The 26,274-nt window shown below is 38.8% G+C and overlaps 1 protein-coding gene across 2 annotated transcripts in view; it reads left to right on the forward strand.

Moving 5' to 3' along the window:
- kif13bb (kinesin family member 13Bb) overlaps window positions 1-26,274 on the forward strand; it is a 124,699-nt gene that overhangs the window by 4,154 nt on the left and 94,271 nt on the right. For both annotated transcript variants that reach the window (XM_041250698.1, XM_041250699.1), the window contains one exon: window positions 7,562-7,655. In XM_041250698.1, coding sequence (XP_041106632.1) covers window positions 7,562-7,655 — 94 coding nt within the window. The remainder of the gene's footprint in view (window positions 1-7,561; window positions 7,656-26,274) is intronic.

The following is a 26,274-nucleotide window of genomic DNA, read 5'->3' on the forward strand; positions in this document are numbered from 1 at the left end:
AATGTCGGACCTGGTCCGACATTGGACCACAAAGGGTTAAAGGGCACTGCACATCAACAGGACACTCAGTACAACATCTCCAGCCTTGCCCCACCACTTGTTTGCTGTATTTATCACATACCTCTTCATAGTCACAGAGAATCGTGGGAATCTGTAACCAACTCCCCAGTAATGTTATTGACGCTGACACCCTGGGATCCTTCAAGAAGCTGCTTGATGAGATTCTGGGATCAATAATCTACTAACAACCAAATGAGCAAGATGGGTCAAATGGCCTCCTCTCATTTGTAAACTTTATGTTCTTACATTCCTCTTCTTGAGTCCCGTCTTGGGTCTCTTTTTATCCTTTGATGTTTTAATGTCCTTTTCCACTTGCATCAAAACAGTTGTTGTTGCACATGTGAATTATCTGTACATAATTCAACTGTCCGCTCAGCCTAATCCAGTTCAGGCGGCACCTAGCCCCAGGCACCTCGTTCAGTAGGTCATAGTTCAGTATGTCTGCAAGAAAGAGGCCCTTTTCTCAAGACACAGTAGTTTAACCTGTTTCTCAAGACACACAGTTTCATTAATTAATCCAAATTACTTTTCCAATACACATTCATGTATTATCATATTCGGGGAATATGTCCCACATCGCTCTCTCTCAGCGTTCCCTCTAAGCTTGCTTTTTTTTAATTTTTCTTTTTTTTTAAGGATTTTTTGGGGGATCTTGAAGGATTCCAGGGTGTCAGCTTCAACAACATTACTGGGGAGTTGGTTCCAGACCCTCACGATTCTCTGTGTAAAAAGCCTCCCATTTTCTGTTCTGAATGCCCCTTTGTCTAATCTCCACTTGTGACCCCTGGTCCTTGTTTCTTTTACCAGGTTGAAAAAGTCCCTTGGGTCAACACTGTCAATACCTTTTAGAATTTTGAATGCTTGAATCAGATCACCAGGTAGTCGTCTTTGTTCAAGACTGAATAGATTATTTTAGCCTGTCTGCATATGACATGCTTTTTAAACTTGGAAGAATTCTGGTCACTCTTCTTTGCACTCTTTCTAGAGCAGCAATATCTTTTTTGTAGTGAGGTGACCAGAGCTGAACACCGTATTCTAGATGAGGTCTTACTAATGCATTTTAAAATTAGGTTACTTCCCTTGATTTAAATTCAACACTTTTCACTATATATCCGAGCATCTTGTTGGCCTTTTTTATAGCTTCCCCACATTTGTCTAGATGAAGACATTTCTGAGTCAACATAAACTCCTTGGTCTTTTTTAGTGATTCAATTTCAGTATCTCCCATATGGGATTTCAACAGATTAAGTTTCCAAACTAGTGGACAGTTGACTGTAATTCCAGTTGCATTTTCCTTTCATGGAACTAAATTAATTGTAACACATTCACATCGAATTGAACTGTTAATTTCTTAGTTTGCACACTTTGCTTGTGAAATAACCAAGTAATCTACCTCTGTTATATGAAGAATTTCTTTAAAAGTAAACTTGCCATATACTTAGTCTATATACTATTAAGCTTAATGTGATGTATTCTAGGATTGTCTGTATCATTTCAGTTTAGGGTGTATATGTGTGAGTAAGTTACTAGCTACGTCACAGCTGGCATGACGTTGCTAACGTGTGTGAGAGGAGATAGGCGTGTCATATTTCAATTGCCCTGCTAGTCAGCATGAATGCAGTAAGAGCTTTTGACTTGTGTTTTGGTGCTTCGAGACTTACTTTCTGACTTTTCTGATTTCTGTTTTAATATTTGTGTACTTAATAAAATACTACTATTGAATAAACATTCCTTATGTCTTGCTTGTGTTCATAGTAAAACCTTGAATTTTGTGACGCATCGATTAAATATTAATAAGAGAATTAATCGACCCAGATAAACTCTGAATTATCAATTATTGATAAAATCTTCAGCGAGGATGACCTTTGTTTAATGCAAGTACACACACATTTATTATTTTAATTTTTTATATGTAATGTTGTATGCCCCAAAACTGGTACTACTAAAAAAAAACATGGAATTTGTAAACACCCCCACTCCTCTCCCTCTGAAATGAGTAGGGCTTTGTTTTGAAAGGCACTGCCGCTTTATTTGTTTTCGTTGAGACTTGGATACATTGTATGCTTAAAATAAGAACTTAACGAACGTAGTTCTAGTGACATTGCGTAGGCTACATTTCTTTTCTACTGCACAGTATAATTAGAAGTTATGATATGCAATATTTGACAGCAAGTGGCTATAAAAGTTATTTTTTGTGATTTTACTAGTACAAATGCAAAATGTTATTTTTCGGTGTATTTTAAAACACATGTAGAAGTTGCTATAAAGCACACAATGTAATACTACTTTGTTCGTTGTATTCATTTTCTGAAGTAAATGCAACAAATAAACAATACCTGTTAATTTGTCATAAGCACACAAGTATAAACTACAGTGTATGCTCCAGGACTTAGACTGAGGGTCAGTGTGGCCCCCTCTCATTTTTAGGTGGACATTTTCTTCAGTCAGGGGATCAGTATGTTTGATTCAGAACCAACCACCATTTCTTATTTTTGTTTGTTTTAAAAATGCTAACAAAGTTTACTGGCCTTTTGTTTCCGAAGAATATAAGTGCTGTATAAAATCACATACAGTGTGTGTATGTATGTGTGTGTGTGTGTGTGTGTGTGTAATATATATAATATATAAAATTGTTTCTGTTCTGGTTAAAGTGCTTTAGTGAACCACAAGTACTATGCTGTTGCTTGTTTTACTTATTTTGCACGTCTTGTGACACCGATGGATGAGCTTGCGGGACCAGCAAAAAAAAAAAAAAAAAAAAAAAGTGGGCAGGCAGTAAGAAATATAAAACTATGGAAATGCATGCTGCAAATGCAGTTTTTGGAGCAGCATTTCAAAATGAAAAGGTAGAGAAATGTAAAACAGTCAGAAGTAGGGTAATTTTTATAATTTCACTGGTCGCTTACAAGGGTTTGAGTAGTGTAGTCTAAGAGGGATTTGATTTGAGGAACAGGGGTGCTTGTGTATCAAGACGTACAACATAAAACACTGAACTCTCACATTTCGCTGGGCCCGGCTGTGTCCGCTTGCGCTGAGTGGCTATTGAGAATGACAGACAGAACAAATAAGGACGAAGCTCTCGGTCAAGGTCGATAGCCAGGTGGCGTCTCTTCACTGCTGGTCGAGCAAGGAGAATGAGAAGACTAACATAAGACACTCTCAATAAGAGACATAAGACAAAGGGATAGATCCATCGCTACTCGGTGCAGCATCCTCAGGCAACGTGGCTGGCAGCTGGGTGGCATGGAGAGTTAGGATAAAGTGTCTCAGGTCACTGTTGGAGAGACGAAAAATAGAGAACCCCCCCCCTTGGCGGGGCCTGGCTCGGCAGGTGGGGACTCGGCAAGCCAGAAGGGGCAGAAAGGTGCTCTGACCTGAAAAGAACCTAGGGAGGTGAGATAGCAAGGTTGTGGCCTTGGTGAGTTTAGCGCATGAGCTGTGACAGGGTAGTTGTGACCAGGGGTCCCCTCTAGCCGGCGAGAAACCGCAAGGGGTGGCAATTACTTGGACAGGATGCTGATGCAGTCGGTCAGGGGAATGAAACTCGCTCCCCCCACCACCACCAGAGGGATCCCTGTGCGGGCGGAGCGGTATTAGAAAAAAGAGGAAGTGGAGGAGGAGGAGGACAAAACCAAGCGGACGAAGGGCTGAAGCAGTGCTGAAATAAATAGCAGTGTATAAATAACAAAGAAGGAGATTGACAAGTGAACTGTTGTCCCCCACCCGGAAGTAGTTTTGCGTGGCTAATCCTGCCCCCGCCGAGTGCTGCCAGGTAGGCTAGAGAAGCCGTATACAGCTATAAAACATGGAAGCTTCACGAGGGAGCGCCCTCTGCAGCGTCCACCTAATTACACATAAGGGTAACATAATAAAAATAATCTGATATTTTTTCTTCTTTGTGCTGTGCTCTATTTGTTTTAACTGGCTGTTTAGGTTTTTATAAGGGACAGTGCTCAATCATACACATGAACAAGTAGTAATTAATAAGCATATTTAATAATAATACATTTCGACTTATTGTGCAACACTGGTTTGTCGTGGCCGCGCCATGACGTAAACTACCAGCAGCCAATCGGGCAAAGTAGGAGGATCCTTTGCAAGGGAGAAATAAAAATAAATAAATCTGTTAGGTTTGAAATCTGCCTTCACCAAACCGGAGTTCCTGTATCAGCTGTTGATATTTGCTACACCTTTTTCTTTTCTTGAGGGTGTCATGGACCCACAGCTATCTTAGTTTTTTTTCTTTCTCCGGTAGAGCAGGGCGATCACAATTACCTTTTTTTGTTTGCTGTTTGTTGTTCCAGGTATTGTGTTGTCAGATGCACAGTACCACTGATTGTTGCCGCTTTTACAGTTCCGCCCCCCCCAAAAAAGTTTGAAATGATGGGATGGAAGCAGTTGCATTTTTTAATTTTGTATATAATGCTCGGTAATATCAATATATAATGACACCTTTAATTCAGACTCTCTTTGCCTATACCCAGCCAACCAGACAAAACTCACAAAGAATGAAAATGTTTTTATTTTATTTTAAACAGCACAATTGCTGGGTAATTGTGGGGGTATTATGGTGGTGTGTGTTGGGGGTTAAAATCTATTGACTGCGCTTCAAGATATTTGTTAAATAGAATATCTTTTGAAACGTCCTTTCTAATAAACTGCAGTGTTATTGGCTGAAGCAGTTTTGAGTGTGGCTGGGTTTGCATTGGTTAAAATATTAGCGACTGGTGTGAACGCCCCTTCAGACTGAGCTCAATATGACCATGCTTCCAGATTTAAAAAAAAAAAATAATAATTTCTCCCCGTTGAGCCCCATACCAACAAAAATGTTTAAGAAGGAAGGAGTTGCCTATAGCGGCAGCGACGTGTTCTAAGATTTACCTAATGTTTAGGTAAGCAATGAGAGCACAAAAATTCGTCCCTGACAGTAACAATAATAATGTTAATGTGAACTTAGTTGTCAAATAGTGCAGAAAGGATGAAATTAGACAGTTAAATTTGAATTGAGAGAATGGGCTTCAAACTGCAATACTTAATGCAATAGTGCAATACACATTCTGACTCCTTTCATGTCTTCAGTGTATATAATTTATTACTTTTGCTCAAATTCTTACACCAAAAAAAACCTGAGCAAGTAGCTATGACATAGTTCAAGTAGCCGTACCCTATGTTATGCAATGAGTAGGAGAGAACATATGAACGAAACACAATCTTGAAGTGCATTGATTTCTGTTCATTTATTTTTGTGTAATACATTCACCTAAGTAGTTCTGCTTTTTAACTAGTAAAACCTGTGCTTTCACAAAAGGGGTTAGACTGTCTGCTTAAAAACAGCAGACTTTTTTTTACTGACTAAGGGCCGAATTTATAAAGGGGGAAAAACCGACTGCAAAAAGCCACAACCTATTTTATAAAAGAATAAGGTAAAGCAGGTGATTCCGCAATCAATTTAAATACCCCTCACCGCAATCATCCAGTTACTATGCTTCGCATATTAGTTCACCTTATTTAGTTTCAACTTATTTCATATAGAATAATTCCAGGCGTAGAGACTTTTCAAACTTCAGAAACAATACGTTTTATTTACTTACATACATGGCAGTCAAATGGGTGGAAAATCCTTCCATTGTACAGCAATATGCCTGAATCAGTATTGTTAAATACCAGAATGCCATATTACAAAACATAAATTCTGTAGGCATTAATAAAATAAGTAGAGGATGAGCCCTTATTGTATTACATGTACGTGAGACTTTTTCTTTAGTGCGCCTCGGAATATCGATCCACCTTTTCTTAAACTCCCCAAGTTCTTATAATAATGCCTACACTGTAATAAGTAAAGGCTCTTGTTAGAACCTTGCTTTGCCACTGTGGGGAGACCTTTTTAGGTGCTTCTAAAGAACCTTTTTTTACATGGATTCTGTGTTCTCTATTTGCAGATTTTCTGTTTTGTCATGTAAGTTATGAAACATGTACTGAAAATTTGAGTTTGCAAAACAATACAGTATTATAAATCGTAATTTACAAACAGACTTGATCAGAAAGGTTAAAAAATTAGCTGTTTGCAAAATGTTATTAAATGTTTCTTTGTCCTTAAACGATGTCTCCTTGCTGCAGACAAGTCTCCCACATCACCTTGTCTTTTATATATCCTGCTTTTCAGAGTTCTTAAAATAATCAAGCAAATACGTGGCCCGCAATTACCGGCAGCTTTAATCAATTAGACAGAATATTTAATAACCTCATCTGCAAAATCCCCTCCCAATTTTAGCGGTTTCGTTCAGAAATGGCCCAGAATTACATGTGCATCAAGGGCTAAAGCTCACTGGGCAGAGACACTGCCCCCACAAATCACATCTTAATTGCATGCTTATGCCATTGTGTGTGTTTTGTAAATCCTGTCCAAGAATTCAGAACCTTTGCGCAATCCTTTTATAAATCTGGGTCTAAATTCTTTGCAACTGTAAGTTTCCAGAACTGAAACTATATAAAATCTCTCAAATGTAAACATCTAACATTATGTACATCCAGCTGTTCATCATTGTGATACAGAGCATTCTCCATTGCATGAAGACGTTTCTATTTCAAAGCCCTGTTGTTTGTACAGGTTCTGTAACAGCGGTTAGCAAACTACAGTTGCATAGATGCTGCAGCTCGAACAACTCATTTGTCACTAAGGCTGTATGTAAGCCTGTAATCTATGTATTAGTCAGTGGTTTGTGGCGGGTTTAGTAAAAACATACTCTGAATATTTATTTTTTGCCAAATTACCCTTTATTTTTTCATTCTAAAAGTTTGTTGTTTTTAAATTGGATTTTTGCCTATACCGCTTTTATTTTTACAATGGAAAAGTGACCTATATTTAATTTCTGTAACAATTAGTGTGTGAGTCTCTCAGAAAACATAGATTTTTATGTTTGAATTAATTTCATCGAAATAATAGGCTTTCTATATTTTGTTTTATGAATGAGTATGAAATCGTCTTAGTGCCCTTGGGTTGGATTTATATTTTGCCTTTTTGCTCCCTTGAACTGCCTTGGTGCCCCTAAATTTTCACCCCCAATGAAGGCAACATTGCCTTGCCCTTCATAGCCTTAACTACATGCCCTGCAGTCATTAACACATAGTCCAGTATCCATAATTAATGGTAGGTATGTATTGGTATTTGTGATGATCACCAATACAGTACAGATGTAGTGTGTGTATGGAGAATAGACAATTGGGACTCCTTCATCCCTCCCATATCAGGGCATTTTGCAGGTTCACCCATTCCAGGTTTTAATTTGAGTTTGGTTAGCCACTGTGTGTAGGTAACAAGCTAGTAAAACTAGGACTGGATAAAAACTGCTATGCAATGGGAGTCTTATTTCCATTTGTGCCTGTCCATAAAATGAAATTATAGGAAAAGGACAGTTACTGTAAAGTATATTTTATAAGATGTTAAAACCTCTTTTGTGAAGATATGCAATTCAATATTCTGCCTTCTGTCTTTTTATTACAGAAAAAGACCTAAAAACTAAATGTGTGATAGAAATGGAGGGGAACCAGACCATCCTGCACCCTGCAAACACAAATCTCGGCAAGGGAGATAACAGGTAACTACTTCTACTTCCTGTGTTCACAAACTTCTTTTCTCTCTTATGTACTCCCTTCCTTCATTCTGATTTTATCTTTTGCTATAATCCCTCTTTTCAAAGAAAGTTGCCTACTTAAAACAGTTATCTGGAATATCCAGCTGAACGAGTATTGGAACATTTTATTTGGATATAAATTAATTTTTGGTCTTAGAATACAACTCATAGAATGGGTTAAAGATTAAGCCAGGTTCTTGGTTAAATTCTTACTTAGACAGTAAGTTGATAAAGATATATTTCTGGTCACTTTGTCCTTGCTAGGACAAGGCTGACCTCCCAAGGCATTTTGAAATAGGTTTCGGCGCCTCCTTTGTCCATTTCTAACATGAAGGGCATCTGCCATTTTTAGGGTGGATTTTTTTTTTTTCCAATTCTAAATGCCGCTTGATCGTAGCTCAACGTATGTGATCCAATGAAACATTGTAGGTTGTACAAAATAGTTTCCCACCATCACCATGTAGAATTTAGAATTATTGTACACGATCCACTGCAGTAATTATTGTAGGTTTTTTTTTTTTTTTTTTTTAATTCATTTTGGACATTCTCTTTTAATACTAGTTGAGATCTCCTATGATACTAAACTCGCCCCAGGTGCCCATATCTACCAATCAGTGAAGAGAGCCCAGAATGGTTATTGGCTGCTGTTAAGTGTGAAATTGAAACAAGCTTATAATCGTATCAGGAACCTGGACAGATACACATAACTTAAGTGAATTTAAGTGCAGGGTAAAAGTACACAAAACAGATAGTTTTCACAGTGAATGAATTTCACAGTCTGTGTCATGTTTTTCACGGACGTGAAACAGTAGGGCTTGGTAATGTATGCCAGCGAAACATTGCAACGTGGTAAATTAATAATAAATCCACAAGTGTATGAAAGGTATTCTGCATATTCAAGTATGGGATGGAAAATTAAATGATCTGTGATCGAATGTGTTGCTGTGGAAAGTTCTGTTGCAAGAAAGGGTAGCCACCTCTGAATGTACTGTTTCGAAAAATGATATCTATGTTTTCACTGAAGATAATGCAAATCTAAGTGTAAGTGGCTATGCAAAGTCAGTTTTGATTAAAATGTGACAGCAAAAAGTGAAATTCATCTCTGCAGCCTCGGCCCTGGCAGGGACTGCTGCATTTGTTAGGAAAAAAAAGAGAATTATTTCCATGTGAATAGTCCATAGTGTTAACATAGCTTTCAAACCTTTAGAATTTTTTTCATAATTTACCATTATGTTTACACTAGAAATTAGTCAGATTTTACACTTTATATTAAAAAAAAGCATTTTAACTAATGGTTAATAATCGTTGTTAGAATTTGCACGATAATCGACGTCAGGGTTTGATTTACAACACTAGTTTAAATATAAGCTCTAAAGAAATGGTTAAACATTGAATAATATGCTAGATGTATAACTGGTCATGTGACATTTCACCAAAAGTATATTTAGTGTATTCATTTTAGTAATTTATTTCATACAGTAGTCCATCATGTATCCTACTACTGTGGTGCCACAGTAAGGGTGGATGTTATAAAAAGGAAGAGGTTTGGCAATTGACATATGGCTAGACCAGTGGTCCTCAAATTGGTGCCCGCGAAGCCAGGCCATTGTGCCCACGGCAGCTGTTCTTAAATTCTGGGTCATGAACACATTTCTGGTGGGTCGTAGCGTAAGAAAATATAGCTTTAAACACATTTTTCCAACAAGTGTCACAGCAGTCTGTTGACAGTGCTGCTCGCTTATGCTGTGCTTATATGTACTTTTTTTTTTTTTCTTTTTTTCATACTGGATATCTGCATTTTCACTGAGGTATCCCAGTCATAAGTTAGCTGGGTGGGACATAAAATGTGTCTGTTTCAGTTGCAGGTACTGACAGTAAGTTTAACCAATAGGAGAGTCAGTATCTGCCAAGTTTCACTTAGCTGTCCCATCATAAGCAAAGAAGTGGTATTCTGCATCAAAATTGAAGGCGAGTGAGTAGCCAATGGGAAAGGTCTGACAGCTGCCAAATCATTCGTGAGCAGAGGCGGGATGTTAATATGCCAGATGAGCACTGAATTTTGGCAACTGTTATTGATAAAAATAATACATTTTAGTATTTGGAATTTAATTTTCTGTCCTATTTATTTAATTTCACCAGGCAAGGAAAACACCGTAGTAGATTTAGTTACAAATCCACTTTCTCTGAATAATTCTGCTGCAGATAAGCGATCTTTAAAACAATAGTGTTGACAAATTTGCCAAATTGAAACAAAGCTAGATTCTGTGTATCCTCTTATTTTAGTTTATTCATGGTTATCTGTTGAAAACTTCCTATTTATTCTTGTTGCATAATCTACCACCACTAATATATGCATATACCTGGAGTCAGAAGGTAGCAAAGGGCCCATTATGTCCACTGCAATGCATTCAAAAGGAGTGGAAATAATCGGCAGTCAAACCAAAGGGGCGGGTCGCACTTGACCCGGCGCTACTCGCTGGCAGTCTGGGCATGTGGCTACATATTTCGACACATCAGCATGAAGACGTACCCAATAGAATCAAGCCAATGTTCGCTCCTGAGGTGCCCCGCAAAAGGGATATCATGCGCCAGCCTCATGACCTCAGTCCAACCAATAATTGTGTTACAGGCTGTCCTGTGCCCACAGCTAGATTTACTCTATACAGCAATTGCCCCTTGATACTGAAGTGTGAATATACTAGTGCCCCAGCGCCATCAACATCCTTACCTTCAGTAGACCGGACCTGCCCCCAAGTGTGCACTAGTGACGGGTCATTATGTTGGCCCCACACTATGTCCGCTCTTAAGTACCACATGTCCGGTATATTGAGAGGGGCCAGGGTACCATCTGCCCTGGATGGCACAGTAACCTCGCCCTCTCGGTTGCACTGCATTCTGACCTCTTTTTGACTTTTTACCATTCAAGCACTTGCTCACCAGACCCCAGCCTTGTCTCAGTAATGCTCCCTATCATTTTGCAGTCCTTCTCTTTTTTCTTTCTCTGTTTGTTTTTCTAGGACAGAAAGTGGGGGGAAAACATTTTAGCTTGGAAAGGAAATGCTTCACCAATTCGTTCTTTTTTGCTGCCACGTTTACGTGTGCGGTCAAGACTGACATTAATTTACCAATTCTCCAATTTGGCCAGTCTCGACCCAGAATTATTGGGTGTGGTAGCCTTTCCGCCACCCCAACTACTAGGTGGTGTTGTATCGGTCTTACTGAAAATATACTTTTAGGGTGGGGTATGTCGCTCTATCTCCATGGTCGCAGGAGATCGCCACCTGGGCTTATGGTTGCCACGACACACTGCCCAAGAGAGCTACGTTAAGGTATGCTCACACCCGATGTCCAATAAGGCATGGGTTGTCACCTTGATTAAAACTGCATTAACAATACAAGGCCCAATACAATTCCCCACACATACCTGCTCCAGATGCCCAACTGCACGCTGCCACGTCGCAGTCCATTGCTGCTAGGCATGACCTGGCCCAGGTGCCCCTGTTGGTTGCATCCAAAACAAATGGGGGAGAAGGATGGAACATTGGTTAAACACATGTCTCGTTGCTGGTATGACAACGAGGCTGGTGTAGCAGCTTTACCCCTGCTGGGGATCAACCTTGATCTCCATGAAGAGGAGGCAAGATTGCCTATAGGGGCCAGAGATCTAGGAGGTCTGGATCCCGGTGTTGAAGGTAGTGGTGGTGGAGGAGAGAGAGAGAGAGAGAGGAGGAGCTTGGCTGCTCTGAAGGCTGGGTGCACGCTGTAGTTCTCGTGTTGGATGATACAGTTTAAGGAGTGACAATAGTATAGTGCTGTTCCGGGTTCAATGTTGGCCGTTAGCTACAAGTAACAATTATAGACAAGACAAAGAAACACTCGTGATATTTCACTATTTACTGCACGGGTCCATCCGGGTTATATTTCGTAACCAAAGCGTAGGAACAGATTACGATTCTCTGCCCCCCTTATATTCTAGTACGCATGATCCCTTGGTAAATGATTGCAGCTGCTTGTAGCTCAGTATCCCATAGGGAGCTCAAAGCAACCACAAACACAAGTCGTCGACAGTGCTGACGGACCACCCTGGCTGTACTAGTGTATGAACTGTCCTTAATCGAGTGCAGAAAATATAAACAGTGTTCACAACGCTGTATGGTGCATAACTGTAGAACTGTGTAAGAACAATAACCACAGACAGGTGGACACACGCACACGGAAGACATTTCTCACATTTTTATATGGCACAAATGCAGCTCCACATTTTTATATGGCACAAATGCAGCTATAATTGGAATATATATATATATATATATATATATATATATATATATATATATATATATATATATATATATATATATATATAATAGTACTGTGCAAAAGTTTTAGGCAGGTGTGAAAAAATGCTGTAAAGTAAGAATGCTTTCAAAAATAGACATGTTAATAGTTTATATTTATCAATTAACAAAATGCAAAGTGAGTGAACAGAAGAAAAATCTACATCAAATCAATATTTGGTGTGACCACCCTTTGCCTTCAAAACAGCATCAATTCTTCTAGGTACACTTGCACACAGTTTTTGAAGGAACTCGGCAGGTAGGTTGGCCCAAACATCTTGGAGAACTAACCACAGTTCTTCTGTGGATTTAGGCAGCCTCAGTTGCTTCTCTCTCTTCATGTAATCCCAGACAGACTCGATGATGTTGAGATCAGGGCTCTGTGGGGGCCATACCATCACTTCCAGGACTCCTTGTTCTTCTTTACGCTGAAGATAGTTCTTAATGACTTTCGCTGTATGTTTGGGGTCGTTGTCATGTTGCAGAATAAATTTGGGGCCAATCAGATGCCTCCCTGATGGTATTGCATGATGGATAAGTATCTGCCTGTACTTCTCAGCATTGAGGAGACCATTAATTCTGACCAAATCCCCAACTCCATTTGCAGAAATACAGCCCCAAACTTGCAAGGAACCTCCACCATGCTTCACTGTTGCCTGCAGACACTCATTCGTGTACCGCTCTCCAGCCCTTCGGCGAACAAACTGCCTTCTGCTACAGCCAAATATTTGACTCGTCCAGAGCACCTGCTGCCATTTTTCTGCACCCCAGTTCTTGTATTTTCGTGCATAGTTGAGTCGCTTGGCCTTGTTTCCACTTCGGAGGTATGGCTTTTTGGCCGCAAGTCTTCCACGAAGGTGACTTCTGACCATACTTCTCTGGACAGTAGATGGGTGTACCAGGGTCCCACTGTTTTCTGCCAATTCTGAGCTGATGGCATTGCTGGACCTCTTCTGATTGCGAAGAGACGTAAGCATGATGTGTCTTTCATCTGCTGCAGTAAGTTTCCTTGGCTGACCACTGCGTCTACAGTCCTCAACGTTGCCCGTTTCTTTGTGCTTCTTCAAAAGAGCTTGGACAGCACATCTGGAAACCCCTGTCTGCCTTGAAATTTCTGCCTGGGAGAGACCTTGCTGATGCAGTATAACTACCTTGTGTCTTGTTGCTGTGCTCAGTCTTGCCATGGTGTATGACTTTTGACAGTAAACTGTCTTCAGCAACCTCACCTTGTTAGCTGAATTTGGCTGTTCCTCACCCAGATTTATTCCTTCTACACAGCTGTTTCTGTTTCCGTTAATGATTGTGTTTCAACCTACGTATTGAATTGATGATCATTAGCACCTGTTTGGTATAATTGTTTAATCATACACCTGACTATATGCCTACAAAATCCCTGACTTTGTGCAAGTGTACCTAGAAGAATTGATGCTGTTTTGAAGGCAAAGGGTGGTCACACCAAATATGGATTTGATTTAGATTTTTCTTCTGTTCACTCACTTTGCATTTAGTTAATTGATAAATATAATCTATTAACATGTCTATTTTTGAAAGCATTCTTACTTTACAGCATTTTTTTCACACCTGCTTAAAACTTTTGCACAGTACTGTGTGTGTGTGTGTGTGTGTGTGTGTGTATGTGTATATCTATATATATATATATATCTATATATCTATATATATATATATATATATATATATATATATATCTATATATATCTATATATATCTATATATATCTATATATATCTATATATATATATTATATATATATATATATATATATATATATATATATATATATATATATGAAGAGTTTAGATGCAAAACGCGATATACGCTATTTGCACCAAAACTGAGCTAAAAGCAGGGTCATTCATCTCGCAGTGCCTACTTTCTGATGTTCAGTGTCCTTGTCCTCAAAACACTATATACACCACATTAAACACAACTCAAATGATCGTTTCTTTCCATAACTCAGTATACACTAGGCTTCTAATTTTAGCAAAATCTGACACATCCACTGAGCCAATACTATTGTAGTATGTTGCTTAAAACATAACACAATGTTCATAATAAAATTGAGTTCTAATTTATAAACAGCACCCTGTTTTAAAGCTTGGGACTCCCTGTCTGTAGCTTGGTGTTTACTTTATCGTCAGCATATGTTAAGTGATTGAAAGCTGAAATTACTTTTTTAAAAACACACCTTCTACCAATACAGTATTGGTAAGCGATAATCAGTTTGTTTGAAAACCAGGCTTTACTCGCTGATAATAGGTGTACAGGCAGCGATTCCATGAGGGCTGCGGGGCTCAAGCACCAATGGGGGAAAATAAGTTCCCGCACAGTGCGGCTGCATCTCATTAGTAATTGGCAGGTTCTACTGTACTTGCTGAAGTGGTTTTCTCCCACTGCTAATTACAAAAATTGGCCACTTAGCTATTTCATTCCGAGGGATCAACCTGCGTCATGCCTACTGTAGATGCCTGTGACCAGATCCAGACTGCCGTGCTTGATCGTATGCCTGGAGAGGACATTAATCTTTTGGTCTGTGGACTGCCCTTGTAACTTCCAGAGAAATGTGCTGAAAAAAATGAATGCCTACAAGACTGACTGCAGTCGTACAGCTGGACTGGAAGCTACCATACGAGTCAAAATATGCTGCAAACTGTGGGGCAAGCATCAGTGTGGCAATAGGGAAGCTTCAAGCTGTTTCCTACTATCTGGAAAACACAAGTATGGTCAAAACCATAACCATCTCATTTAACAATGGAGTCACCCATACCTTGGACCGGTTACACACAAAGTTTGAAATCGTGGACAGAGTCTACATTGTTCGAGAGCAGTTCCCAGTCATTGGTGCTCATGCAGTCACCATTCACAAATGCCAGAGTATGACTCTAAAAACAGTTACGATGGATTTTGGTAACTCAATTTCCTCCTATGAACAAAGTTTCTTTGCACTTTCCAGTTACATCCTTAAGTGGTATCCACCTTTTCAACTTTTTGACCCCACCTGCATTAAGGCATCTCAAACTGCAGTTGCAGAGTACAGTAGGCTCAGAGGGATTTATTGCCATATAGCTGATAAGCTTGAATGAGACTATGGCAATTTGGCCGGTGATTGTGAATGGGTGTAGAGGTGACGCAGTGCAGAAAAAATCACAAACAATTGTAGTCCGGTAGGAAACGGGGGTTTTAATTATAATCCAGGTCTGTTGGCCAAATAGAAAAACGCTCTGGAAATACACAACAATGTGTAATGCGCGGAGCCAAACAAGGGGGTTTACAGTCCCAAACAATAATCATTATCCGCCCCAAAATACTAAAACATGGTCACCAGTCCAGGGTTTGTGTAGTAGTGCTCGTGGTGGGTGATAACAGGCTATTTGGTGACAGTTCGTGAAGTGCAGTTCCGGCTTGTGCTGGCCCAAAAGCGACAGCTCCGGAACATTTTAGCTGTCTACTGATTCAATAAACAAGACAATTACTAACACACAAACAAACACTCACGAATATTCTTAGGCAGTTCCTACTGCAGCTCTGTCCTTCCAGGTTTATGCACACAACCCAAGCAAAGGAAAAGATTAGTGTTTCTCTGGCACCTTTTATGCTACCTCTCATGATCCCTTGGTAAACGATTCCAGCTGTGTCTATTGCTTGCAGCTGCTACCTCGTTTACCTTCCGGGTCAATACATTCCTGCAACAGAGTCTCTCTTTCATCCAGGCTGACCGACTTCCCAACCTCGGAAACGAACTGTCAGGCCAGCCCATCCAGATACTTTTTTCTTTTCGCTATTTAGCACCCTCACAGGTTGAGAGGGAGATTTACAACCAGAACTCATTGTATTTCTGTCACAGAGACCAACACACACAAGGGACACAAGGTAAAAGATCAAGTGCATTTCAATCACCAAGCCAATTCCAAGTTTACTGCTGTGCAGAAGAGCAACATTACACAGGACAACAGAAATGACCAATTATCTTCCATTATCATACACCAAGGACAAGGTGTTACTGCAGGACACTGTGTCTCTTCTTGCTGTGGGTGCTACTGGAAAATGGGTGCATGCAAATGATGCACTCATTGAAGTCAAACCATGGCCAAGAAATGCAAAGGACATGGATATGGTCTTTTATGAAGAGATCTAATGCTTTACAAATTCCTTACATTGACCATTATTACAACTTCATAACACCTCTATAACAAGGAGAACAATGTTTTTTTTATGGATTTTCATTAAAATGTGTTGGTATGTGTGCGTACCTAAATTCAACGGTACTGTTGAGTGTTGACGCAACAAAATCTCACTATTGTGACAACACGTCCGGGTATTTAGGAACGTTTCGTTGCATTCCTAAACTGAACGGTAAAATTTAAAATGAGCTATTCTGCATTTCAGAATCTAAAAAGAATATTACAAAATCTTAAATACACGTTTTTATTAAATATGCTGCATTACTTTATATATATAAAATCTCTATTTATGGGTTGCAGTTACGTTGTCATATTTGCTGTGTCTTATTTGTTGTACAAGAATACATAAATAAAATAAGTCGTGTATATTAACAATTACCATTTTGAAATCGGACAATGGTATCAGTATCTACATTTAAATCGCATTCATAATTTTTATATAGCAGCATAATCGTGGTTGTGGGTATCACCATCTTTGTTGAGGAGGTCACCAGCTCTGAGAGTCGGTGAGTTTGTTGATTCAGCGTTGAGGCAGAATCGCTAGCTCTGAACGGTGAGTTTAGGAACAAGTTTAAGAGTTGTTGCTTCTCAGCGTTTAATTTAGGAACGCAGCCTATACTACCCTTTAGCACTGACATGCATATGTATCTTTTTAACCATTCATAACATTGTTGTTTTGTACCTACGTAAATATCAAAATATCAGTATACCAAAACAGACATTGTGTTCACCACTCATGAATGTACATTTGCAATTGAAAGAATACAATGTTTACACTTTCAATACTGTCCAACAGTCCCTTCTATCATAATTTTACTTTAAAATATTCTCATTTTTGTTATTACTCTACTTATTACTCTCTTGTCTGTGTCTATTTACTGTACACATTCTCGAACAGCTTTCCCTTGCTTTATTCATTATTTGATCATGTAAAAAAAGAAGTGATATCTATCAAAAACACAGTCAATGTAAAAAAACAAGTTAGAAAAATGTAACAGCCATTTAAAGTGGTGATATCAAACACAAAAGGCGAAGTTAGGAGAAGCAATTGGGGCAACCTTGTCAAGCAAATAGGCACAATTGGAAAGGTGCTGGGGCCCAACATTCACACAGTTGTTGCTTCTAACTTTGTTTTATCTGTTTGCAGTCGAGCTGTATATGCGTTCGTTATGAAAAATAAAGCATTTTGTTTAATTTTACATTTAAATGGTATTTCTGTGATGCAAATGTTAGACGTGATGTTCATGAATAAAACCTTTCAGTTGTATCCGATAGTATGTGTTTCATTTTCATAACGAAGCAGTTTGAAAATGTATGGGTCAAAGTGACCCGCATGGCGGTTCCAGGTGTTCGAAAATCCGGCGGTTCTAGTATTAAAATTAGTTGTTGTTTTTTTTTTTTTTCATTTGTCTACACATCCTGCCCCACAACTTCCCAAGTGAAAAAAAATATTCTAGAAATTTTGTAGGAAGTTTAATTAAATAAACTGAAATAGCTTGGTTGTCACACACCAAATGGCCTCCATCTGTGTTAAATTGTAGTGATTTGCATGATTTCACAATAAATTCAGCAGTTCCTGTAGGTTCCCTCTGCTGGGTAGTGCATTTCAAAACAAAAACTCAACCATGAGCACCAAGGAGCTGTCAAAAGAACTCCAAAGTTGTTAAAAGACGCTGATCAGGGGATGGGTATAAAAAAATGTCAAAGGTCTTGAATATTCCTTGTAGCACGGTCAAGACGACTATTAAGAAGTGGAATGTGTATGGCACCACTAAGACCCTGCCTAGATCAGGCCATCCCTCCAAACTGGATGACCGAGCAAGAAGGAGACTGATCAGAGAGGCTATCAAGAGGGAAAATGGTTGGAGCAAAGTACAGAGCAGTCCTTGAGGAAAACCTGCTGCCCTCTGCAAGACAGTTGAAACTGGGATGGAAGTTCGCCTTTCAGCATGACAATTACCCAAAGCACACAGCCAAAGCTACACTGGAGAGGCTAAGAAACAAAAAGGTAAATGTCTTTGAGTGGCCCAGTCAGAGCCCCGACCTAAATACAATCGAAAATTTGTGGAATGACTTGAAGATTGCTGTCCGTCAATGCTCCTCACTGTATATGTAGTGTGTACATACATACATACACGTGTGTGTGTGTTTATTATATATATATATATATATATATATATGTGTGTGTGTGTGTTTTTTTTTTTTTTTTGATGGACATCAACATATTATGCCTTTTTAATAAATGTACATGTGAGGAAGTTATACTATGTAACTATAAATAGTTAGAATTGATAACCGGTCACCCCTTTCTCTATTTTTGTAGTACCTTGCTTCAACCATTATCTTAATTTGTTTGCAAGCTACTCTCCTTACTGAAGCTTTAGGTTGCATGGATAGCAGGGTTATAAGATTCAGGATTTCATCACACGAGTACTTGCCACAGAAGAACATTACATTGTATCCTACAGTTGCTGATGTTCCACCCTTGTTGTTTAGATAGGAATAGAAAACAAAATCTATAAATATAAATGAGTTAAGAGCTTTTTGTCTGAATAGTGAACACAAACCAAAATATTTCCCCTGCAGTACTTTTCTTTGTGGGACTCTCCTGCTGAGTAGAAGAGCGAAGAAGGACAGACTCCCCCAGCAATAACCAACTGCTCAGCTGTCCAAGAGTGTGAGGGGGGAGGGGGAGGAAGGATCAATTGGCTTATTTAGCATTTTGATTGCTGCTAATGTCTTCACTTTTCAGTGTGTGTGCACCATGGCAACATAACATGGGTCACCTTCAGGGCAGCTATAGCGAGGACCAACCTCTTTCTTTCTTTCTGCCTTACCCCCTCCCAATACAAATACATAAATAAAGTAAGTTTGATTGGGTTTAAAAGATTGTATTTTTATAAGGGTGCGGGAGGAGGCACAGTGCTTGTCCTGGGAAATAAACTGACTCAAATAATAATTATGTAGCATGTCTACAAGTCTGCTGACTTATTTGCCAGGTTAATTTAGAAAGCATGGCTGGACTTGTGCTATAGGCGTATCCCATGCAACACAAATGCTCAGACGAGCACACTACTGAGACCAAAGATTAAGGATTGATCCTTGATCTCTTGTTATTTTCCCAGAGTCCCAGGTGTAAATCATTACTGACCAGTATTAATAATGGATATTGCATTGGGGTTAGCTCTGTTTCTTATATCTGAAATCAAATAGAATGTTAACAAAACTGCTAGACTAGGCAGCACCATTACGGTCTGTAAGACCATGGAATTCCTAATTTGCTTTGCATCTTTTGGTGTTCTCTGTTGTTGCTGACCTAATGGGTGTGATTGTGATATTTATTCTGATCTTCATCGATGGCTGAAGCTATTCTGTGTGGTACTCCTAGCTGCTGTGAGGTGTGGCTTGATGTTTAAGTCAAACAGGAATGCTGTACAGCTTGAGGGCTAATGGCGAGGAGAACAACTAAGCTAGTCAGGCTCTTTTTCATAGACTTTAAAGGGTACATAAGGACAATAAAATAAAAATGTTACATGTTTCCATGTGTTACTACAACTGTTTACATAACTTAAGGTGTGTGAATTTTTTTTTTTTTTTTTTTTTTTTTTTTGCATTTTGACCACTTTTTAAAAAACTTTTTAAAATGCATTCCCTGCCTCAAGGGTGTTAAGTTTGTTGACTGATGTTCAGTTTTCATCTGGTATTGGTCATTCTCTGCTTCTACACAAAAATGCTAAAATGATTTATGCGTGTTTTTGCTGCAGATTTAATATCACTCAACCCATGACACCCTGCTTTTTGACAAGCCCTTTTCAGTAAAGGGCGGTGAGTCAGCTGCCTGCAGACAGCTGCAGGAACATAGTTGGATCAAATGAATAAGCGAACATTTAGTGATATTTAATTAAACATAATACAAATGGCTGGTTTTATAAAAAATAATGACCATTTAAAAAAATGCAGTCATATTTTGCAGTTTTGGTCAGCAGTAAAATAAGCCCTACTCCTTATGTGGGCTGTTGTAGTTTGAAAAAAAAAACCCCAAACATTTCACATATATACAAAATACAGCCACGTAAGAATAAAAGGAATAACTGTAACAACATGATCTCTTGATCGACTTGCAACTGTTTTGTTTATTAACCTTTCGCTGCTAGGGCTTTTGGAACCCTCAGTGCTAGAGGTTTTTTCCTGAATTTGGAACTGAATTATTTTAAATAAAAGTCACATTTCTCATAAGTCTTTCAAAGAAACATAGGAAAACTATATATTGTGATGTTACGTTTGTGGGCATATCTGGTCAACTGATTGAGATACGACAGGCTAAATATAAAATAAAAAGAAATTACGTTTTCTATAGCTTTAAATCCCAGGAAAATGTATTTCTTAACATGGTAATTATATGTCTCGCATTGCCAATATGTTGACCTAATATATGAATAAATATATTTTTGTAACGGTTCGTTTGTCAGGCTGCTTAAACATCATTATTTAAAATGAGTGCTGGGACAATTTTCATGTTTGGATATTTGTTCGTTTTCAAAAAGTAATAAAAGCCATTCTATTGCTCAGAACGCGAAAAAGAGACCGCATAGCAGCAGGGGCAGGGGGGCGTGGTCCGTTTTGCATGCCTGTGTTTTACAGTAAGACGTTACAATATGTAACATGTCAAAGTAGAAAAATATCGCAGAAGTAAAGACTACGTTGTGTAGGCCATACTTTTACCCCAGTGAATTAACTACAAAAAAATGTTTTGTTTAGTCCCAAAATAAATAGTACATAAAGTTGAGAGAGCATTTCAGAGGTCACGTTTGCACAGAATTCTTTACACATTTGAATAAATCGCAAAAGAATAACAGCAGTGCGTTTCTAAAACACAGACGTAAAAGACAACGGATCCCCTTTTTTTCATTCCTATCCGATAATATCGGTTATATTACGAAGTAGTTTTATGTTTAATATAAAAAAGGCTGTCTCAGTATCCCATGTAGCACTGTGCACATCCCTGGTATTAGAGTGACTCTGTGTCGGAGCATCTTGCCTGTTGACAGTCGGCCAAGAATTTGGACAAGTAAAACACATGCTTAATCATGGTTTTAATGCCATGGATGAGGCCTGCAGGGTTTTTATTAAGAACTATTCTGACATCTTTCCTGCTTTTGCAAAACATGCAGCAGTTGCAATTATGATACCAGTAACTTCTGTACCAACTGGACTATGGGGTGCCATTAACTCTTTTTTACGGTCCATTTATTCAGCGCTTGTCGGGCATGTCAGGTCCAATTTATTTTCACACGCACTATTTATTTTACATGTGATGTTTTAAAAACAATCCCCTCCCCCTCCACCAGAGTAAAACAGGTTTAAAACACATTGCAGTGCTAAGCGACATCAGTACTGCATTTCCAGCCAAGCCCCACCCCCTTTTATAGACATGCATACTGATAAATCCTCTCCTGATCACTCATTTTATCACCAAATTCCTGAATAATGCGATCCAAGTCATTATTTTATTAATATAACATCTCAAAAAGCTCTGCAAATGTCCATGATATTCTTTGAGCTCTGGATGCAGAAGCAGCTATCTCCTTTGTTTGTGTCCATATTATCTCTGTGGTGCAGCTGATGGCTCTATTGCTCACGCGCCCCCCTTTTTTTTCCGGCTCCTATCGGTCTCACTCGGCCATTGAATGGTTCTCGGCTTTTTCCGGAGAAGAAACGACTAGAGACTAGTGCTTTACGTCTTTTTGATAATGTCCTACCTGGTCTGACATAGGACAGCAAAGGGTAAACTTAGATCTTGTATTTTTTTTCCCCCAAACTTAGAAATGTTGTGAAAATAAATATATTTTTTAAATGTGTACATTCAGATATAATTTGTAAATCTAGTTACAAGATCTAACATTTAGCTAGTATTTAACTGGCCAGCTAAATGTCTAGTTTGTATGCAAATGAGCTCCCCCCGATTTGATTGGCTCTTGGAATGCTAATTGGGAAATATGCAGTTTTCATCATTACAAGAGCCAATCAAATTGCGTGAAAGCACAATGCTGCATAGTGGGCAGGGAGGTGTTTATTATTATTTAAAGGCCCCAAAGGAAAGGCAAGGAATAAGTGTGTAGATTAAAATTGTGGCTGTCCTATTGATGAACTGATAGATGCGTGTGTTGTTTTTTTTTTTTTTTTAACCATCGATCGTTATTCCAACGATTTGATGCATTGTCCCAACCTAAATAGATAGATATGCATGTGCCCTGTGTAAGGGTGCTTAATACAGGTTTGAGTCTGTAGCTGGATACCGTGGTTGCGTTAGACAGGTGGTCACTTAAAACAGTTAAGTAAAAGCACAGATGTCATTGGGAGGCATATAAAGTGGTCACTTAGACGGTGGTCGCGTAACTGACCAGCACACACTGAATTATGTATTATTTATTTATTTATTTAAAAAAAACAAAGGAAAAAAAAAAAAAAAACAAAAAAAAAAAAAATTAAAAAATAATAAAAAAAACAAATAGCTGGTTTTTGCCAAACTCTGACACACACACTGATAATTTATTTTTATTTATTTATTTACTTATTTATTTATATATATAATATATATAATTACACAGTGCCTATAGAAAGTTTATACCCACTTTCAAAATGTTCACCTTTTGTTGCCTTATAGCCTGGTCCTAAAATGCATTAAAATTAAAATAGCTTTTTTTTTTTTTTTTTTTTTTCATTTATCTACACATCATACCCCACAACTTCCATGTGAAAAAAAATATTCTATAAATTTGTAGAAAATTAATATAAAATAAAAACTGAAATAGCTTGGTTGGATAAGTGTCCACCCCCCTTGTAATTAGCCCAGGTGCAACCAGTCGTCTTCAAAATCACACACCAAGTTAAGCGGCATCCACCTGTGTTAAATTGTAGTGATTCACATAATTTCAGGATAAATTCGGCAATTCCTGTAGGTTCCCTCTGCTGGGTAGTGCATTTCAAGCAAAGACTCAACCATGAGCACCAAGGTGCTTTTAAAAGAACTCCGGGACAAAGTTGTTGAAAGGCACAGTTCAGGGGATGGGTATAAAAAAAAAATATCAAAGGCCTTCAATATCCATTGGAGCATGGTAAAGACGATTATTAAGAAGTGGAAGGTGTATGGCACCACCAAGACCCTGCCTAGATCAGGCTGTCCCTCCAAACTGGATGACCGTGCAAGGAGACTGATCAGAGAGGCTACCAAGAGGCCAATGGCAACTTTGCAAGAGCTACAGGCTTTTATAGCCAAGACCCTGGTTGAAGTGTGCATGTGACAACAGTATCCCAAGTACTCCACAAATCTGGCCTGTATGGTAGGGTGGCAAGAAGGAAGCCATTACTCAAGAAAGCCCACCTTGAATCTCATTTTGAAGTATGCAAAAAACCACTCAGGAGATTCTGTAGCCATTGGCAAAAAGTTTTGTGGTCTGACGAAACTAAAATGGAACTTTCTGGCCTAAATGCAAAGCATTATGTTTGGTGCAAACCAAACACAGAACACCATCCCTACTGGGAAGCATGGTGGTGGCAGCATCATGTTACAGGGATGTTTCTCATTGGCAGGGACTGGGGCACTTAGGATAGAAGGGAAAATGAATGGAACAAAGTATAGCGAAGTCCTTGAGGAAAACCTGCTGCCCTCTGCAAGAAAGCTGAAATTGGGACGGAAGTTCACCTTTCAGCATGACAACGACCCAAAGCTACACTGGAGTGGTTAAGGAACAAAAAGGTAAATGTCCTTGAGTGGCCCAGTCAGAGCCCTGACCTAAATCCAACCAAAAATGTGTGGCATGACTTGAAGATTGCTCTCCATCAACGCTCCCCAAGGAACTTGACAGAGCTTGAACAGTTTTGTAAAAGAGTAGTCAAATATTGCTAAATCTAAATGTGCAAAGTTGGCAGAGACCTATCCCAGCACACACACAGCTTCCACCAAGTGTTAATGCAAGGGGGTGGAGACTTATCCAATTATGATCTTTCAGTTTTTTATTTAATATATCATTTTTTTCTCAAAATCAGAATTTTTTCCCCTTAAGTGTGGAGTATGGTGTGTAGATAAATGGAAACCAATCCTCATTTAAATGCATGAAATTCTGAGGCACTGACACAAAGTGAAAAAGTTCAAGGGGGTGTAGACTTTCTGTAGGCACTATATGTGTGTGTAATAATTGTATCCTCGCAATATTCTATATGGCCAGTGCAATCTACACTTAATGAGCTACCACTTAGGGAGAGATGGAATCATTAATAACAGCTTTATGGTTGGAGTGATGTTGATGACATTAGTCAGATCACCAAGGTTGCAAATCTGTTCTGTTCTTGTGATTCTGTGGCCTGTCCCCTGTTGCAGAATTTAAGTCAGTTTAATGGTAAACATGGTTGTGGTTGGTGTCTTCATGAGGGAGAAATGATTGAAAACCAACACAGACATGTCAGAGTTTATCCTTTCAATGAGGCAGATCAAACTAAACGGACCCCAGAGGATAGCGTTGCACATGCTGCCTCAGGTAGTCTGAAGAATCCAATTTTCGGTGTCAAAGGACTGACAATATTATCCTTGCTCACCACATTTAATATTGTCAGTGGTTTTGTTGTTAAATATATGCATACAGTTTAGCATGGCGTAACCAGGCAGGTTTGCTTCGCTGTGCTTTAACGCAGAATACTGTGATAGAGATTGGTATATTGACCGAAATTCTGAGAGAATTGATAGTCGTTTTAAAATCTATAAAGCCGCCAAACACAGGTTCTCGAACACCTCGGTTAATAACAACCAGAAAATACTGGAAGGCATCTTAGTGGCGAAACTGATTTTACAGACCTACCGCACTCGTGTTTCAGTTAATACTCTCTTGTCCCAAAAGAGAACATTTTCACAGACAGCAAGCCAGAAACATGCAGCTTCAAGATCACAGCTAAGTGATCACAGCTAAGGTTTCTTCTCACTATTTGAGTTTTAATGTCAGAATCGGTGCAATATTTTACTGTAAATAGTCACAGGTGAAAACTTGGTAAAAAAATAAATTAAACACAGTAGTGGCTGTACAATCCTACTAATATTACTAATCGCGTTAGGACAATCTTGTGTAACTAGAGCTGCATTGGTCAGGGAGGCATTAATGTTAACATAATCAGTATGTTTATAACTTCTGTGTAGAATTAAGTGGCTAAAGTTTTTTCAGTGTGGCTAAAAAATGTTAAGTTACTTTAGCCACAGTAGCTAACTAAATGAGAGCCTTTGAGGGAACTATAAGATTGTCGCAATTTATTAAGCATGTGCACGGATGAATCCGTCTTTTTTTTTTTTTTTTTTTTTTTTTTTCTTAAATCTACCGGTTAACTATTGCCCAAAAATTAACAGATTTTAAAAAATTAATCGCGTGACATCCTTAATTTTAATATATACTTTGGTGTGTGTGTGGTGTTTTTTTTTAACTTTGTAGTGTCTTTGATGTTAAAACATTAATTATGGTTTCTTTGCTTAAAACAGTGGTTCTCATACTAAGGGGGCGTTACAAGGTTCAGGGTTTAAAAAAGTAATTAAAAAAAAAAATATATAATTACAGCGCACATTTTCACCTAGGCTATACCGTATAAAGGGCAGATACTTTGGATATTTTGATTGGTTCGTCAATAATACATCCACCAATCAGAGGGTTGCATACAGTATTCATAGCGATCCTGCAATTCCACGGACTAGTTGACATGGATAGTGTCTGACAAAAGGCATAATTGGTACAGAGTTTAACCCTTGTTCTGGCCTCTGTAAAAATTAAGCAGGCTGTCACTAAGGAGAAACCCTGCATCTCCCTCACTTGAGCAATAATATTTTAGCGCTGCTTAATGCATGGGCTCAAATGGAGGCTTCAAGATAGCATTGAGTACCATGTTTAACCTCCAGCAAAGAACAATGTCCTTCATAGACAGTCAGTCACCAAACCCCTTTTGCCTGAGCTTCTGGTTGAACCCATGAGGCAGACACCATGTCTGTAAGACGCTCCCAGGGCTCGCAAAATCGCT

This window comes from Polyodon spathula, chromosome 5, assembly GCF_017654505.1.
Source record: "Polyodon spathula isolate WHYD16114869_AA chromosome 5, ASM1765450v1, whole genome shotgun sequence".
Taxonomy (NCBI): domain Eukaryota; kingdom Metazoa; phylum Chordata; class Actinopteri; order Acipenseriformes; family Polyodontidae; genus Polyodon; species Polyodon spathula.